Below are 19,639 nucleotides of genomic sequence, written 5' to 3' on the forward strand. Positions count from 1 at the left end.
TCACAAATGAAAGAAATGGAAGTAAGCAAACTACTGGATACAGAGTTCAAAACCATGGTTATAAATTTACTCAAGGATATTCATGAGAGCTTTAAGGGACTTAGTGAGACTTTCAAGGATCTTAGTGAAAATTTCAATGACATGGAAAAGAACCAGTCAGAAATTAAATATGTACTAACTAAAATAAAGTACAATTTACAGGGATTCAACAATGGGGTTAGAGGATTCTAAGAATCAAGTTAATGATTTGGAATATAAGGAAGCAAAAAATGCCCAATCAGAAGAGCAAAAAGAATAAAGAACCCAAAAATATGAAGAAAAATATGTAAGGAGCCTCTGGGACAACTTCAAGTGTACCAACAATTGCATTATGGGGTGCCAGAAGGAGATGAGAGAAAGCAAGAAATTGAAAACCTATTTGAAGAAATAATGACAGAAAACTTCCCCCACCTGGTGAAAGAAATAGATTTGCAAGTCCAGGATGTGCAGAGAGTCCCAAACAAGAGGAACCCAAAGAGGCCCACACCAAGACACATCATAATTAAAATGCCAAGGTTAAAGACAAAGAGAGAATCTTAAAAGCAGCAAGAGAAAAGCAGTTAGTTACCTACAAGGGAGCACCCATACAACTGTTAACTGATTTCACAACAAGAAATATTAAAAGTATTGAATAGTAAGGACCTACAACTAAGATTACTCTAACTAGCCAAGCTCTCATTTAGACTTGAGGGTCAGATTAAAAGCTTTGCAAACAAGAAAAAGCTAAAGGAGTTCATCACCACTAAACCAGTGTTACATGAAATGTTGAATGTTATTATTTAAGGAGAAGGAGAAGGAGATGAAAAATATGAACAATAAAATGGAAACAAATACATATCTGTCAACAATCAAATCTAGAAATCAAAATAAGCAAACAAGAAATCTAATGAACAAAATAAATTGGTGAATAAAACAGAATCAGAGGCATGGAAGCATAGAACAGACTGACGAATCTCAGAGGGAAGGAGAGAGATGGGTGGGAAGAGATTAACCAAAGATCTTACCTATGGACACAGACAGTAGGGTGGTGAAGGCATGGGGTGGGCCTGGAACCAGGTGGAGGGGGACAATGAAGGAGGAAGGGAACATCTGTAATGCTCTCAACAACAATGTTTTTTAAAAAAGAGATTAAATCAATCAAAAGTATAACTGTGCTTATGACTTATTTTTCATTTTGCTGCCCAGGACGCTCCAATAGAGGAAGGTGTTAATATGCACATCTAGCTGGTTTGGGGGCAAACTGGAGTCCTGGAGATAGAGCCCAAATGATAATTCAGGGGAAATGGGGGAAAGCAGCACCCAACGCCCACTGTAGCCCATCTCCCCCTAGCATGGATCCCACCCAGACCTGGGACAGGCCACAGCCACATGTTCTGGGCCTTCAAGGGATTGAAGGACCAGGAAGTGATGGCAGTAACATGGCAGAATAGGATCATCTCCATCATATCCTCCCTCAGCAACAATGATTTGGCAGCCATCCATGGACAGAAGTGCTTTTGTGGGACCTTTGGGATTTAGGTAAGAGACTGTTGAAACCCTGGTGGAGCCCAAAACCAAGGAGGGCCATTTTGAGTCAGCTGCCCCCAGATGACAGACTCACTGACCTTGATCTCAGCTACAGATTCAGAAACAGACCATCCTCCTGTGGACTTGGCTACCCTCCGTTTGACCCTGGTCCTGCCAGCAGCGTCATCCGCCAAGGGACCCAGCAAGATCCGGGCCTGCCCGGGCCCCACGAACAGGCCCACTGAGTTTGGTTCCGGCTGTGGGCCCTGAAGCAGCCTGAGGCCTGAGCTTAGCCCCTCTTAGCCGTGGTTCAGGGCAGTTCCACCCATCCAGGGACCCAGAGGGAGACACACTATGTGACATACACATTAACAAAATGAAGAATAAAAACTGAATGAGCATCTCAATAAGTGTAAAACAAAAAAAGCATTTGACAAATTCAATATCCTTCGTGATTAAAACTTTTAACAAATACAGTATAGAAGGAAAAAAACTCAATATAATAAAGGCCATACATGACAAGTCTATAACCAACATCATGCTCAATGGTGAAAAGGTTGAAAACTTTTCCTTTTAAGATCAAGAACAAGCCTGGCAGGAGTGGCTCAGTGGTTGAGCACCTACCTGTGAACCAGGAGCTCATGGTTTGATTCCTGGTCAGGGCACATGCCAGGTTTGTGAGCTCGATCCCTGGTAGGGGACGTGCAGGAAGCAGCCAATCAATAATTCTCTCTCATCGTCGATGTTTCTATTTCTCCCTTCCTCTCTGAAATCAGTAAGAATATATTTAAAACAAGACAAGAATGACTGTCCCTATTTAAAATAGTACTGGAGCCCTAGCCATTTTGGCTCAGTGGATAAAGCGTTGGCTGCAGACAAAAGGGTCTTGGGTTCGATTCCAGCCAAGGGCACATGCCTCAGTTTCAGGTGGCAACCAATTGATGTGTCTCTCTCACATCGATGTTTCTTTCTCTCTATCTCTCCCTTTCGCTTCCATTCGCTTTAAAAACCAATGGAAAATATTCTTGGGTGATGATTAAAATAATAATAATAATAATAATAATAATAATAATAAATAGAATACTACTAGAAATCTTAGCCAGAGCAATTAGACAAGAATAGAAATTGAAATGCATCCAAACCTGAAAGGAAGAAGTTAAGTTGTCTTTGTTTGTAGGTAACATAATCTTATACATAGAAAACCCTAAAGAATCCATCAATAAACTTTTATAACTAATAAAGTCAGTAAAGTAACAGGATATGGAAGCAATATACAAAAATCAGTCGCATTTCTATGTACCAACAACAAACTATCTGAAAAAGAAATGAAGAAAATAATCCCATTTACAATAATACCAAAAAAGTAAAATACTTAGAGTAAATTTAATCAATGAGGTGAAAAGTCTATACACTGAAAACTGTAAGACATGAATGAAAGAAATGAAGAAAACACAAATAAATGGAAAGATATGTTTATGGATCAGAAGAATTAATACTGTTAAAATGTTCATACTAACCAAAGCCACCTACAGATTCATTGCAATTTCTAGAAGAATTATGATGGTGTTTTCCACAGAAATATAAGACAATCCTAAAATTTGTATGAAACCACAGAAGATCCTGAAAAGCCAAAGCAATCCTGAGAAAGAAGAACAAAGCTGGAGGTATCACACTTTCTGATTTCAAACTACATCACAAAACTATAGTGATTAAAACAGTATGATGTTGGCATAAAAATAGACATAGATCAATAGAACTATGTATAGAAAGCCCAGAAATAAACCCAGATGTATTCAGTGAACTAATCTTTGACAAGGGCACTAAGAATACACAAAGAGGAAAGAATAATCTTTTCTTTATTTTTTAAAAAAATTACTGATTTGAAAGAGAAAGGGAGGGAGAGGGAGAGAGAGAGAGAGAGAAACATCAATGTGAGAAAGAAACCATTGACTGGCTGCCTCCTGCATGTCCCCTACTGGGGACTGAGCCTGCAACCTAGGCATGTGTCCTGACTGGAAATTGAACTGGCAACCTTAGGTGCACAGGACAACACTCAAACAACTGAGCCACACCAGTCAGGACAGAAATAATAGTCTTTTCAATAAATGCTACTAGGAAAACAATATCAGCATGCAAAAGAATGAAATTTGCCCCCTATCTTACACCATACATAAAATTAGCACTAGAAGTGTATTAAAGACCTGAAACCATAAAACTCTTCAAAGAAAACAGGGAAAAACTCCTTCATACAGGTCTTGGCAGTGATTATTTTGGCTATGACACCAAAAGCACAAGCATCAAAAGCAAAAACTAAAAGTTTCTGTATAGCAAAATGAAATGACAACATACAAAACGGAAGAAAATATGTGTTAACCATATATCTGAGAATCGGTTAATATCAAAATATATAAGGAACTTATACAACTAAACAACAAGGAAAAAACGCAACCCAACAACCTGATTTTGAAATTGACAGAGGAGCTGAATGGACATTTTCCCAAAGAAGTTATTATAGCTACATGAAACAGGGCTCACTATCACTAATCATCAGGGAAATGCAAATCAAAACCTCAATGAGACATCACCTCACACCTGTTAAAATGGCCATAATCAGGAAGACAAGAGATAACAAATTCTAGTGAGAACATAGAGAAAAGGGAACCCTGAGCACTGCTGGTGGAAAAGCCATTATGGAAAGCTGTATGAAGTTTCCTGAAGAAATTAAAAATGGAATTACTGTATGATTCGGCAATCCCACTTCTGGGTACTTATCCAAAGGAAAGAACTCAGTACATTGAAGAGATATCTGCAGCATTATTCACATTCACCGGGAGAGGGAAACAGCCTAAGTGTCTACCAACCAATGAATTCATAAGAAGATATGAGATATCACACACACTAAGGTGACCAGATTTTAACATGGTTTTAACATTGGTAAAGCAGGACACCATTGACCAGGGTGGAGGGGGGGTGGGGTTCTTGATTAAAAATTTGGTCTATATTGTAATCGCTTTTGGTTTTTTTAATAAAAGGAAATTCACTTCTTAGATCATCGTTGAATTTGCATCCTCTTTTCTTACTCATTATGTTAAAAATCTAAAAAATAATAATTTAAAATTATATTATAAATTATTATATACATATTGCTTAAAAACACAGTAAGTAGGTACATAACTACATGAACATATTTTATTGTTAGTTTATAAATTAAATTAATTTGATTGTTATAAGTAACTATATTTAAAAAATTATTTTAATTTCAATCCTATATTTCTTTCTAAATAATAACAATACTAACTTGTATTATTTTTCCTCTGAATTTGCCGTAACATAAGTCGTAAGTGTCACTTTCAAGGCCGACGCTAGACTTTTTGCCGCCACTATAAAATATAAATAATACGAGTACTGTCTGCTAAATTCAAGAAAATTTATGTATTTATGAAATAAATAAGTAAATTACTTACCTAAATTATCTGAATAGCTGATTTGTAATGACATCACTTGTTTAACTAGCTTACTAGCACGCAGAACGATGTGTATCGTCTGAGAGACAGTTACAAAATGTTTTCATCATTGCCAATCCCAAAAAATGCCGTTGTTCATTAAGTCCAAACAATGGTGTTCGAATTCTAACAACTGATCAACAATGTGAACTTTGATAAGCAGTTCTCGATAATCAGTTCTCAACAATTATTTGTTATTATTGAAGTTTAACATTATAAAATTAACAAAAATAACATAAAACTCATATCCTGGCTAAATAGCCACATGGCTGCCGAAAACCGTATATTCCCTTCCCGTTCTCCCGCTGTTCCCTAGCTTGTCGTGCATTCTTTCCAAAACTTGGGACTTTTTTAAAACGCCGCGGGACGCAGGACAAATTGTTAAAAATCGGGACTGTCCCACCAAAAGCAGGACGTCTGGTCACCTTAACATACACCCACCCCCACCACCAATAACAACAAGGACATGGATGGGCCTAGAGGACAAATACTGAATGATCTCATATGTGGAATCCTATCTAATAATAGACAAATATGTAAATTGACCGCACCTTCGATACACCCAAGCCACGCCCACCAGCCAATCATGACGAGTATGCAAATTACCCCAACAAAGATGGCGGCTAATTTGCATATCAAGACAGCGTCGAAAGAAGCCAAGAGCTGCAGAAGGGAGTAAAGCTTCGAAGAAGCAAGCAAGCCGGGGGGGAGGAGAAGGGAGGAGCGAAGTCAGGGCCGGGGGCGAAGGGAAAAGCAGGCGGGCTGGCGGAGAAGGCGGGGCGGGCGACAAGGGAGGAGCGGAGGCGGGGTAGAGTGCAGCAGGAAATCCTATTGCAGGATTTTTCCTGCAACGGGAACGCTAGTCTAAAATAATCAAACTTACAGAAACAGAGAGTACTTGCCAGGGACTGTGAGTTGGGGGGAATAAGAGATACTGGTCCATGGGTACAAACTTTCAGTTATATGATGAATAAGTTTTGCAGATCAAATGTACAGCATAGTGACTATAATAATAAAAGGGTAATATGCTAATTAGACCGGTCATCTTCCAGACATCCTTCCTGACGAAGCTGGGCTGGAGGGAAGCCAGCTGGGTCCCGGGTGCCTGAAGGCAGCCCAAGGAAAGCCAGCCCAGGTCCCGGGTGCCTGAAGGAAGCCGGTGCTGGCAGCTGGGGGAAGGAAGGCCTACTCTTACACGAATTTTTGTACATCAGGCCTCTAGTAATTAATAATACTGTAAGCAGCGTTTACAACTGGTGTGCCACAAGAATTTTTAAAACATGCTATTTAGGGGCACTGACCTTTTTTCCCTTAGACTGTCAAATAAAAAAATGGCAACAGCCCACACAATAGCAATCTGGTGTGAATGCCTTGTCTTGAACCATAAATATATAGGTCATATAATAGAGTTGCATATTATTGGTCAATTCACATAATACCTATTTTTTGTCAGATGGACAAGAAATATATTTTCTGGTGTGTTGCAGAATTTTAGTAATTACTTTCTGTGTGCCATGAGAAGAAATAGGCTGAAAATCGCTGTTGTATAGCATACTAGAAATTTACTAAGATCTCAAGTATTCTCATCACAGGTGATGGAGGTGTTAGTTAATCTGATTGTGGTAATCCTTTCAGAATGTTCACATTTATTAAATCAGCATTTTATTTGTCAATTGTACCTCCAGAAAGCTAGAAAATAAACACTTTCAAAAAATGTAAAAGCAATAAGGACCCTACCCAAACACTGTTGCATTAATATGATATCCTGTAAAACTGGGAAAGCTACCCCTAAACGTCTGTGCCTCTGTTTCCTGGAATAGGTAGGAAGACCTCATGAAAGTTAGCTGTGAGTAGTGTGCCCTGGAGTATATTAGTAGACACAATGGGTTCCACTCCCAGCGTATCACCTCATTTGACTCTGGACCAGTAACACAGTATCCCTGGTCTCAATGTCCTCATCTGTAAATGAGACAATACAGTCTACCTCACAGAGGTGTTTCTACGTTTTGAAACTGACTATGGAAAGTGCTTGCTCACAGAATTTGACACAAAGGAGACACCCTGATACTTTTTGTAAAAAAAAAAAAAAATGTATATATACAAATGACTTAGACAATAAAACTACTACCAATCTACTACCAATGAAAAGAAATATCATTAGCCACCATGATTGATTGCTCTCCAGATCCAAAATTTCTGTGCTTTTGCCTAAATCCTGTGATAGCCCACTGGTCCATCTATACTTTGCCAAACCTGCCTGACTGCTTTTTTCTCTGTTTTCCTTTTATTGTATTTATAAAATTTTAAATTTTACCATTTTAACCATTTTATTTTATTATTTTTTAAAATATATTTTATTGATTTTTTACAGAGAGGAAGAGAGAGGGATAGAGAGTTAGAAACATCGATGAGAGAGAAACATTGATCAGCCGCCTCCTGCACACCCCCTACTGGGGATGTGCCCACAACCAAGGTACATGCCCTTGACCGGAATCGAACCCGGGACCCTTGAGTCCGTTGGCCCACGCTCTATCCACTGAGCAAAACTGGTTTCGGCCATTTTAACCATTTTAAAGTGCACAGGCATTAAGTACATTCACAATGTTGTGCAAGAATCACCACTAACTTGTTCCAGAACTTTTTTATTACTCCAAAAGGAAACCTTATACCCTTTATCAGTCACTCCCCCTTCCTTCCTTGCCCCCTTCACCCAGCCCCTGGAAACCACTGATCTCCTTTCTATCCCTACATACTATTTCATAGTATTTGCCTATGCTGAGTATCTATACTAATAAGAGAGAAATATGGTAATTGTCCATCACTCCGTGACACCCACAGCCAACCAGGAGGGAATATGCAAATTAACAGGACAAAGATGGCGGCAGCCACGGAGCCGACTGTAGCAGGCGGGAGGCTTGGGTTGCCCCTGGCGACAGGGGAAGCCAACCTTCCTGCCCTCCTGGGCCGACCGCCGAAGGAGGGGGCCTGCAAATGGCCCTCAGCCCCTCACCCAAGCAGGCGTAGGAATAGAATTGCTGGGTCACATGGCAACTCTGGGTTTAACTTATTGAAGAAACTGCTTGTGACTTCCTAAGTGACACTCTTTATTGTTTTGGGTGAGTAAAAGCTGACTTCCTGGCTCAGAGGCCCACATGGAGAGGAGCCGCAAGCCAGCCAGCACCGCCTCACCAGCCATGTGAGTGCCATCCTGACAGTGGATCCTCCAGGCCCAGATGAGCCACCTCAACCAGTGCCTCCTAGACCAGAGATGGACTGTTTCCAGTGAACCCTGCCCACATTACACATGTTGTTTTTAGCCACTAAGTCTCGGGGTGGTTTGTTAAGCAGCAATAGATAATTGGGGTACAGACTTCCATACACACTTTATGGTCTAACTAAAACTCTAGCACCAGCTGATAGTTTAGAATAGATGATTGGCCACTGCCTACAAAACAACGTGCACAGATTGTGCAACTTACGTGTATGCCCATGGAAGCAACAACAGCCACGTGGTAGGGCTCAAAGAGAGAATGAGCTCAAGGCCACGAACTTAAGTCCTGCCTGGGCCACTTTCTAGCCAGGGAGGACTTAGACCATGCATGTCAGCTTTGGTTCATTCATCTGTAAGATAAAAACCAAACTATCTACTAAATTAGGATTCTTTGACATATAGAGAAAAAATTAACGAGCTTAATAAAAGGAACTTAAGGATTCACATAAATGAAAAGTTTGGAAGTGGACTTCAGGATATAGGAATAGGAATTGCTTGGCTGAACAATGTCATTTGTCTCTGTGTCACTGTCTCTCAGACATCTCCTCTTTCTAAACTAATGTATCAACTGGCCGACCCTGGTGGTTCTTATTATGATAGCAAGATGCCCTTCCGTGATAACCATTAGGCATCTTGGAGGGAAAGATTTATTCCTCACACCAGGGGGCACCCAGCAAGGCCCCTGGTGGAGAGAGAGCAGGGGCCTGGAGTTCTCCTTTGCTGGGGTTGAGTGTGGAGGCCTAGGGTTTCATGGGCTCACCTTTTATTGGTGAATTTAAAATATAAGAGCAAGAAGGTGAAGTGCGGGAAGAGAAGAAAACAAGTGGCCCAAAGGGTCGGTTATCAAATCAACCAAGATCTCTAAACAAGGGTGCCTCAGTGAGGGTGCCAGGCTCTTCAGCTAGAGTGGCTGGTTTCCTAGTTACTGGAGATAGCCGTCTTTGAAGTGGATGCCTCTTTGAAATGAATGCCACGACAGTCAAAGCTTAACTCAGACGCTTGCATTACAAAAAGAAGAGCCACTGTCAGGGCTCACACTACGGTTCCTCAGTGTGTGTGGTGCTGCTGGTGTAAGCAGACCGCCTGTGGTGTGCAAGCACCGCACACACACCGCGTGGCAGGCCTGCACCTAGGTGTGTGTAGTGCCCTCCGCGATGTTTGCACCACGACGCAAGCACCCAACGCCCCATTTCTCAGAAGACACCTCTGCCGTTAAGCGGCGCATGACTGTGTAAGCTTAAATGTCATGGAAATTTCCAGAAAGAGCCACAAGACACTGCAAGCAGCCGTTCACTCTGGGAAACAGAGACTTTGACTTTTGACCTTTGAACGGCTTGTACAGTAGATGGCTTTTATGTCTTTTCAGTGGCAGAGATTTCGGTTTCTAAAGCTAACAGCAGTTGAAGTGATGTAGGAGTCAGCTGTGAGGGATGTGCAGGTTGAGACGGGCTGGTGATATTTCCTAAGCAAAGCAGAGCCCTGCCCTGTGGCTCCGAGGAAAAGAGATAGACACAGACCCACAGGGATGGCCAGGGATGCGATCTACCTAAAATAGGCGGGCTGAAGGTGGCAGGGCAGCCGGATGGCCGAGGACATGTTCTTACGATAAGGTGACCAGATTTTAACATTGGTAAAGCAGGACACCATTGACCGGGGGCGGGGTTCTTGATTAAAATTTTGGTCTATATGGAGCAACAAAAATTTTCATAGAACGCAAAAATAGTATTGTAATATATATTTTTAAATTTCAACATAAGTACAATTTACAAATACAATAAATAAAAAATTATGTATAGTATTATTTTATTCTTTGGCATATTTCTCATTTGAGTGAATTTTTTTTAGTAGATTGCTGTCATTTTAAAGGTCATGAATTTGCCGTAACATAAGTCGTAAGTGTCACTTTCAAGGCTGGCGCTAGACTTTTTGCCGCCACTATAAAATATAAATAATATGAGTACTGTCTGCTAAATTCAAGAAAATTTATGTATTTATGAAATAAATAAGTAAATAAATTACTTACCTAAATTATCTGAATAGCTGATTTGTAATGACATCACTTGTTTAACTAGCTCACTAGCACACAGTATGATGTGTATCGTCTGAGAGACAGTTACAAAATGTTTTCGTCGTTGCCAATCCCAAAAAATGCCATTGTTCATTAAGTCCAAACAGTGGTGGTCGAATTCTAACAACTGATCAACAATGCGAACTTTGATAAGCAGTTCTCGATAATCAGTGCTCAACAATTATTTGTTATTATTAAAGTTTAACATTATAAAATTAACAAAAATAACATAAAACTCATATCCTGGCTAAATAGCCACATGGCCGCCGAAAACCGTATATTCCCTTCCCGTTCTCCCACTGTTCCCTAGCTTGTCATGCATTCTTTCCAAAACTTGGGACTTTTTTAAAACGCCGCGGGACGCGGGACAAATTGTTAAAAATTGGGACTGTCCTGCCCAAAGCGGGACGACTGGTCACCTCCCCTTAGGAGCAAAGGGGACCCGTGAGTGTCAGCTGACCGGTTTGCTCCTGCCGGGGAAGCCTGCACTCATCCAGGGCCTACGTGGTGCTCGGCATGTAGTGCTGGCAGCAGTACCTTCTAAGCACTTCACACATATCAACCCATTAAACCCTCACAGCAACCCAACAGAATTTTATTTCCTCACTTTACAGATGATGAAACAGAGGCAGAGGTGAATGAATGAATGAATGAATGAATGAAGCTACCCTGGGTAGCTACCTTTCTAAAGTGACTCTGTAGGAAGATAAGCATATACAGGGTGTCCCCCCAAAACATACACACACGTTTACAGCTGGATAGCTCAATTTTGAAAATTAAATATATTTTAATATACACTGCCTTTATAATTATTGAAAGTACGTGTAGACATTTTCGAGGGACACTCTATATTCCAGAGTTGTTTTTTGTTGATTGCAACAAAGGCAAGGAACCCATGGGTCTGACAGAGAATTGGGCGAAAGCTGTAGACCAATCGTGTGTGTGATCACGAGATCCTTGGGTCCCCGGGAGCCCAAAGTGGATGCAAGGTTCAGCACTCGTGCTGCGGGTCTTTCAGACCTAAGACCCGGTGATCAGTTGTGATATCCCTTGTCCCCTTGAAGTTTCTAAGTTGGACACCCACACACACCAAAAAAAGTACCAACTTCTCCAACCCTGTAGTCATCATTTCACGGGTAAAAGTGGGAAATAAAATGCCATGTAGTCCAAAGAAAGTTTGTTATCTGGCACGTGCAAATATGCCAGGTTGAATAATGAGGGGGACCATCTACTTTGTCCAAATGTGGACAGTTTCGTGCATGAAAGGGGCACCACAGGCTGGGAGTCCTGGGCTACCCAGGGCAGCTTACGTGGGCAGAACAAATTTGTATCCAATCATGTCTGTCTGATGGAGAAGGGGGACAGGCTGCTCTCCCAGGAGTCCCAGGCAGAGAGTCACGTGCTCATCCGCCCCACCCACCCCGCAGCTTTGATTCCCATCCCTGCACTTCTGAACCTATTGTTCCCTGTACGTACACACAGCGTGGCTTTGTGCCTGGTCTGGAGCGCCCCGAGGCCAGAGAGCTGCTCACTCCAGATTCGAGGTCAACGCCAAGAGCAGGGACTTGGCCCTCCCCACGTGCCCTCGCCTGCTCCCCCGGCTCACAGCAGGCCTGCCTTCCTGTCCAGCTCACCTCACTGTTTACCAGATCAAAGCACAGTGACCCCAGGGGCCTGGCCGCAGTGAAGGCCACTTGTCCCAGTGCACCCACCCCTAAGCCAAACCAAGTGTCACCCTAGAAGCCAGGGCGGGCATGGGTTGAAATTTAACTATCAGGGCTCAGGGTTTGGGTGAGTTTTGACAATAAGAAGTGGGTCCAATCCACTCCACCGGTTTCCCAGTCAAAGCGAGGATAGTAGGAAAGACCCTCTCGTTACTGGGCTCCGCGGGGACAGACCCAAGATGCTCAGGACCCCGATACTGGGCAGGAACCATGCGAAGTCCTCAGGCTTCTCCGTCTTGGCCAAGCAGGCGTGGGGGGCTCTACGAAGCCATCTGCGGAGGCTTGAGCGACTGTGCTCCCAGGTTCCCTGTGCGCAGAGAAGTAGGAATGACGCTTGTAAGTAGAATTTCTTAGAATCCTCCAGTTTCCCCAAATGCAATTTGACGTTTAGCTAATTTTACGGTAGGGTGTCTTTCAAAATGAAGGCAGCCTGGAGGCAGAAGGCTCGGTTCATATTTCTGCTCTGGCTCTTTTCCTGTGGGCAACCTTGGGCGAGTTCTTTAACCTGATTCACGGGGGCGGGGGGGGGGGGAGGGGGCAGGGGGAGATGGGATTGGGAGGGCCAGAGGCTTGGAACAAGGCACCCCTTCCCCAAGACAAGCTGTTATTATGAAACATCCAGCCCTGAAGGACCAGATGAGCCAGTTATCAGAGCTCCTAACCTCCCCAGCAGAGAACATTCTCGGCAAACATGCAGTAAATACACCCAACCCCTCTGTCCAGGGACTGCCCGCTCTGTCCGCCTCATGTCGGCATTGGCATGCTTAATGAACTTGGACGCATCCTTTCCACTTTCTGGGTCTCAGATTCTCCCTCTGTCAGACAAAGGGCCTGCGCCGAAGGCCGATAAGGTGACTTCTGACGTAAATAGGCCACACTTTCCAGGACTGGGGTAGTTCACAGAGCCTGGGCCTCAGAGCCAGTCGCTCCTGGGGCCAGGCATTGGTGACACCTGTCTGCAGGGAGAGCTGGGCGGTGGCTTCACCTCCCTGAGCCTCGGTGTCCTCATCTATACGATGGGATGCCTCGGTGTCGCACGGGCTGCATAGAGATGAAATGGTGTGTAGAAAGCCTGGCACACCCCAGGCTCTCAGGGAGCACTGCTAGTTCTTCCCAGTGAGTCTGTGGGTCCACCCCTGAGGACGATGCTGACCTCTGTCTCGCACCCACAGGGCATTCTACAGGAGCACTCCAGGCTCCACTGGGGTTCCCGTCAGGCCAGAACTCAGGCTGTGAAGCGAGGGCAGGCAGTCTGGGTGTGCTGGACCACACGCCCTGGCGTAAGCCTGGGCTAGAGCTTTAAGAGGACTGTGGTACTCAGGAGCTGCTATAGGCCACCGAGAGCAGGAAACCCAAGGAGTCCTCCAGGACGAGGGTGGCACAGAGATGGAAACCAAAGCCACCAGGAGGCACTTCAAGCCCCCAACCAGAAGGGGCTGGGATGGAAGCCGGGTCCCACCCCCAACCCCAGTCCTTTCAGTTACCCCCCCCCACTCAGAGTGGGGTGCCCAGACCAGCAGCCGCAGCACCACCTGGAGCTTGCGAGAAATGAGGAACCTCAGGCCCACCCCAGACTTACCTGAAATTTCAGACCATACAGAAGCATATTCACTCACATAGAAGACCCTCCCACATGTCCCCCTCCAACCCCAATTCCCAGAGTACTTTGCAGTGCAGCCTCCTGACGCTTTCCCCATGCGCAGAGAAACCTATCCACACGCACACAAACCTTTCCCAACAGTAAGAAGTGCTGCACTGTGCATGCGTATCTGCATGTAGGTTTTCTTTCTTAACTGTACCCATCGCCGCACTGTCTCTCAGTAACTGTCCTCTCTGAGTACCTAGTTCAGCCATTAAGGGCATCAGACCACTTTGTGGACGCGTGCCCCTCGGCAAGTTTCTTACCCTCTCAGAGCCTCAGTTTTCTCACCTGTAAAAGGTGAGTAATAAGCCCGGTGGGCGTGGCTCAGTGGTTGAGCATCAACCCATGAACCAGGAGGTCACGGTTTGATTCCTGGTCAGGGCGCATGCCCATGTTGCAGGCTCAATCCCCAGTAGGGGGCGTGCCAGAGGCAGCTGATCGATGATTCTCTCTCATCCTTGATGTTTCTCTCTTCCTCTCCTTTCCTCTCTGAAATCAATAAAAATATCTATATATATAAAAAGCCAGTGTCCGTGAAGACCAGGACAACCAAACGACCGGTCACCATGAGGTGCATTGAGCACCTCTTGGCCCCTGCCCCTGGCCCGCAGGCTCCGATGGATCAGCGATGGTGAACAGGGAATCAGGGTGGGTGGCGGGAGGACCAGGCTGGCTGTCAGGCCGCTGGGATCACCAGCTCATCCCCAGCTGCTCGGGGGCTCAGGCCTGTGGAAAAGCGTGTGCCGGTGTACTTTACCTCCACGCGAGTGTGCCGGGCCGGCCACTGACAGAACGTGCTGCCCGCTTGGGGCTTCTCATGCCAGGGCGGGTAGGTCTTGGGCACACCCTGCAGCTTCTGTCAGCGCCTCAAGCCCCAGCACCACCAGCACCACCACCAGCAGCAGCAGCAGCGGTGGCGGCAGCGGCTGCACCCACATGAGTGGCCCTGAGAGAGCAGGCAGTGCATTCCATCAGCGGCCGGCCTGGCATACGTGCATGGAGGTGAAGTTGCTGGCACCCGCTTTCCCACAGGCCTGAGCCCCTGAGCAGCGGGGGATGAGCTGGTGATCCCAAAGGCCTGACAGCCCAGCGGTGGAGGCAGCGTTCAGCCTGGGGACTGGCAAATGGGCAGAAGATGGTCCTGATCGCAGGAGGCTAGGCCTAGGGACCCTACCTGCATGATTTTGTGCACTGGGCCTCTAGTATTAAAAGAAAAGGAAAGAAGAGAAAAGGAAAGGAAAGGAAAGGAAAGGAAAGGAAAGGAAAGGAAAGGAAAGGAAAGGAAAGGAAAGGAAAGGAAAGGAAAGGAAAGGAAAGGAAAGTGCTGCCATGCTTTTCAGTCAGCCACAGTCACCACCTCTCCCTCCCGCCTCCCAGCGCCAGCGCCAGGGTGCGAGTCAGCTGCCTCGTTTACATGACCTGCCTGCCTGGCCTCGGCAGCGCCCCCGTCTGCACCCAGGCCCGGGTAGGATGACGGCCAAGGTCCTCACTGCAGCCTCCACTTCTGTGATTCCATGAGCCCTGGGTCTTTCACGCGGTTGGTGACTCCTGCCCGAGATGAGCTCGATGGGCTGCCTTCCCTGTGTGGAAGGCCCCTTTACTATGCCGCCCTCCAGGTTCCAACTCTGTGCTCCTCCCCAGCTCGCTCTCAAATCAAGGTATAAATTATTGTTAAAATATTTGCATATAGAGGATTTCCTTCATCAACATGTCCACTTTCACAGGGAAGGCAAGACGCGTGAATCTAAGGTGCCATTTCAGGCCTTGGGTGGCCATTGGCAGAAGCGTGGGCCCACAAGGGTCTACAAAGAGCAGAGAAAGCCCTGCCAGGCTGGGGGTGGGGGGGCGGTTCAGGAGGGGGTGGAGGGAGCAGCCCAGAGCAAGGGAACCTTGAGAAAAGGGGTCAGGGCCATTCTGCGTGGTTTCCTTGCTGCGGGCATATTTCCCCTCCTTCTTGTGGAAGACTTTTGGGGTATCTGCTGTCATCCAGGCGAGTGTGATGGGACAGGAAGAGATGCCCAGCCACGGGGCACTCTGCCTCGCCCACCCGCTCCCCTGGTCTGGCCTGGAACCACGGGCAGGGGCTCCTTGGAACCACACTGAGACAGATCAGAACCAAATCAATGCAGCAGGAAAATCAGTACCAGGGGAGGGTCCAGAGAGGGCGTGGAGCGGGGCCCCCAGTGGTGGGTGGGGTAAGCGGCGGACCTTCTGGGTTCCCCAGGCTCCACGCTGGGATCTCTGCCTCTGCCTCTGCCTCCGAGGCTCAGTGTGGCCAGTGCAGCATCAGGGTCTCCTTCTCTCCTTCTCTCTGTCCCCAGTGCACCCCCTTTGGAAGGGCCCAGCCTCCAAGCCCGGGGGCTCCCGGCAGTCCCCCATCAACATCCGCTGGAGGGACAGTGTCTACGACCCCGGGCTGCACCCTCTCCGGGTCTCCTACGACGCCGCGGCCTGCCGCTACGCCTGGAACACCGGCTACCTCTTCCAGGTGGAATTTGACGACGCCAACGAGGGCTCAGGTGAGCCTGGAGTGGGCTTTGAGGCTTTTCTCTTCTCCTGTCACATCCTAAGAGCGGGGTCATGGACTTAGCAGAGAAGGGCCCAAGAGCCTTAAGTATGAAGTCTGGGGACAAGGACCAGCACTGTGGCGGCAGAAACAGGATGAATTCTCGAAGGCTCTCTGCGGGGACGGGATGCTTATGTTACAGATTATAATTCCAATCACACGGTTCTGCTGGGGACAAAACTAGGAATGAAGTTAAGTCCCTTCCTTCTGGGTTACGTTGCAGGGACTGGGGAGGAAGAAACTCTTAAGCAAACAGAAACACAAATACATAGCCCATCAGAGAGGAAACCAGAGAAGGGCCCAGGAGAGCGGTGGAGGGGTCTTGGAAGGAGAGGAGGAGGGAATGACGTCTGGAGCCTGGTCACCTCGCTGGTTCTTACTCAGGGGAGACGGGTGGCCAGCAGACACTGAGCTGGCTGAGGTTTTAAATGAACACCCAGCTGCCAGGAGGAAGGGGAGCGGAGGGGGACGGGGTGGAGGCTGTCTGGGATGATGGAGGGCTGAAGGGCAGATGGGCAGGGCGGCGGGAGAGAAGCCCCCGAAATCCCCGTCCCTTGCTGGGGAGTTAGGAACGGCTACTCGGCCAGGCTGGGGCTGCTCCTTTCTACCTCCGAACTTGTCAGGATTGTAAGCTTGTTTATGCCGCACATCCGTGTTCTTTCTGGGAGTGGAGAATATTTGTTCGTGCCAGGTAGAGGGTGCCCCTGTGGCCAGCCCCCAGTGAAAACCTTGGGCACCAAGTCTCCCGTGGGCGTCCCCGGTAGACAACACTTCGCCCGTGTTGTCACAACTCATAGCTGGGGGGTCAGCGCGTCCCTGTGACTCCACCAGAGAGGACACTGGAAGCTGGCGCCTGGTCTCCAGACATCGCCGGGTGTGCCTTTTCCCTTTGCAGGTTTTGCTTGGATCTTCTCTCTTTAATAAATCCAAGGGATGAGAACCCTAACTCCGGCCAACATAAGCAGAGAGGAACTGCTCCTAAGGCTAGGCCTAGCTGGAAGAAGAGGAGGGAAGGTGGACACGCAGATCTTGGAAAGCACAGGAACCAGGCCAGCTCCGGGCTCCGGGAGCAGGGGTTCTGCATTTATTTACTTAGCACACCAACTTTTTTTCTGCCCCTGTTGGTCTGTTCCAAGTTCAAATTCCCAAGGAGCAACTAAAACAGGCTTTTCAGGAATAGGGTTTGTATTAATTTTAAACATTTTATGCAGCACCTTGAAAAGATTAAATAAAGAATAATAGTTCCTGAACTTTTGCTTGGCTAATAGTTGTGTGATACATATTCTAATAAGATTGAGGAAAAACAGATATGGATGTAGATGAGCTCATAATCCACCTATATAATTGTTATGTGTAGCTATGGGTCTGGCTGATATCTATAAACAGATTTATTTTCCTTTACGTTTTTTTTCTTTAATATTTTAATTGATTTTTTTACAGAAAGGAAGGGAGAGGGATAGAGAGCTAGAAACATCGATGAGAGAGAAACATCGACCAGCTGCCTCCTGCACACCCCCTACTGGGGATGTGCCCGCAACCAAGGTACATGCCCTTGACCGGAATCGAACCTGGGACCTTTCAGTCCTCAGGCCGACGCTCTATCCAATGAGCCAAACCGGTTTCGGCTTCCTTTACGTTTTAAAATATAAAAAACTTTGAAGGTTACTTTGTACTTTTGTATGAATAGAGTTAAGATACATTTGAAAAAATAATTCAGATTCCCAGAGGGAAAGGTCTGGTGGCTGCGCTTGGCACTTACCCAGTTCTCGGTCCGTGGGGAGCCCAGCACCCTGACCCTTGTCCTCACCAAGACCACATGCTCAGGTGCTATTTCTAGAAGGGGAAGCTATACTGTACAGACAAGCAAACACCCTCTTTAGAAAGCACCACTGTAACAGCACACCCAACACAGACACCACTGTGAGAGTCCTGGGTCCTCATTCTATGCAAGAAGAAATGGAAGTGACTCACTCAAGATCTAGTGGCAGGGAAGTGGAAGGGTCCTGGTTCAAGGCCAAGTCCTGCTGGTTCTAAAGCCCCACCAGTCATTCACTGGCTCCTTCTCCTTGTCAAGGGCTTCACTCGCACAAACTTAAATATGTCTTGTAACCACCGAGTGAGACGAATATTATTCCCCATTTGACAGATGAGAAAAATGAGGCTCAGATTCAGGGCAGCAGGTCACAGAGCCCTCACAATGAGATTCTCTGCTCTCCAAAGAAGGGAATTTTAGGAACATGACTCCTCTGTGGAAGGAACCTGCAGCCGATGTCCACAGGGTTCAGGCATGCGGCCAGAGGTGCTAACCGCATGCCCGGGAGGAAAGTGCTAGCACACGGGAGGAATGTGGTCCTGTCAGTCCCCAGAAGAGCCAGCAGCCAGGTCAGGGGCCAGGTAGGCTCCTGGCTCAAGCCCAGCCAAGCTGTGTCCAGTGTGCTCACCCCACAGGAGGGCCAGGGGCAGTGAGGTCAGCTTGGGCACCTGTCTCTCACCTACCAGCGAGAAGATACCCACACCCAGACCTTCCTGACAGGTGCAACAGGGAATCTCCTCGATGCTCCAAGGGCCCGATTGTTTATATTATACTAGTAGCCCGGTGCACAAAATTCATGCACATTAAAAGGGGATTAATTAGAGGAAATAATTTAATATTGCTATTTGCCCTTTTTCTATAATAGTAGTGTCAGAGATGAAAGAAAATTAGTAAATTGTATATGAAAACCTTCCTCCTGTCAGAGTCCGGGGTGCACCATGGGACCCAGAGTCAAGTCCCCGCCCACCCACATGCACCTCAAAATCGCGTGAGACACAGACCCGGCAGGCCCCCGCCACCATTGGGCTAGATCCAGACCTGACCAGTCCCATTCTTGTCAAGCCCTGCTGGGCAGGGGGCGTAGCCTCAGGTCCCCTGGCCCGGTGCCAGGATGGGGGGCATGGCCTGAGATCCCCCAGCCCAGACCGGGGAGGGTGGCATGCCTTGAGGTCCCCCGTCAAGCCCCGCCAGGTGGAGGGTGTGGCCTGAAGTCCCCTGTCAAGTCCCACCTGGTGCGGGGCGTGGCCTGAGTTCCCCCAGCCTGGCACGGGGTGGGGAGAGCAGCCTGAGGTCCCCTAGCCCAGCACCAGGATAGGAAGCGCACCTTGAGGTTCCCCGTCAAGCCCCGCTGGGCAGGGGGCATGGCCTCAGGTCCCCTGGCCTGGCGCTGGGGTGGGGAGCCCAGCCTGAGGTCCCCTGTCAAGCCCTACGGGAGCGGGGGAGGGCGTAGCCTCAGGTCCTTGCTGATTGCTTGTTAAGACTCCTTATGGGAACTTGTCTTCAGCTG

The 19,639-nt window shown here is 47.0% G+C and overlaps 1 protein-coding gene across 1 annotated transcript in view; it reads left to right on the forward strand.

The window, feature by feature from the left end:
• The first annotated feature begins 12,290 nt into the window (after window positions 1-12,290).
• The window catches only part of CA5A (carbonic anhydrase 5A), a 31,876-nt gene continuing 24,527 nt past the window's right edge, over window positions 12,291-19,639 (forward strand). Inside the window, exons 1-2 of the mRNA XM_008140073.3 lie at window positions 12,291-12,447; window positions 16,075-16,272. Of these exons, the coding sequence (XP_008138295.2) occupies window positions 12,291-12,447; window positions 16,075-16,272 (355 nt within the window). The remainder of the gene's footprint in view (window positions 12,448-16,074; window positions 16,273-19,639) is intronic.

This window comes from Eptesicus fuscus, chromosome 21 (assembly GCF_027574615.1).
Source record: "Eptesicus fuscus isolate TK198812 chromosome 21, DD_ASM_mEF_20220401, whole genome shotgun sequence".
In the NCBI taxonomy this organism is placed as follows: domain Eukaryota; kingdom Metazoa; phylum Chordata; class Mammalia; order Chiroptera; family Vespertilionidae; genus Eptesicus; species Eptesicus fuscus.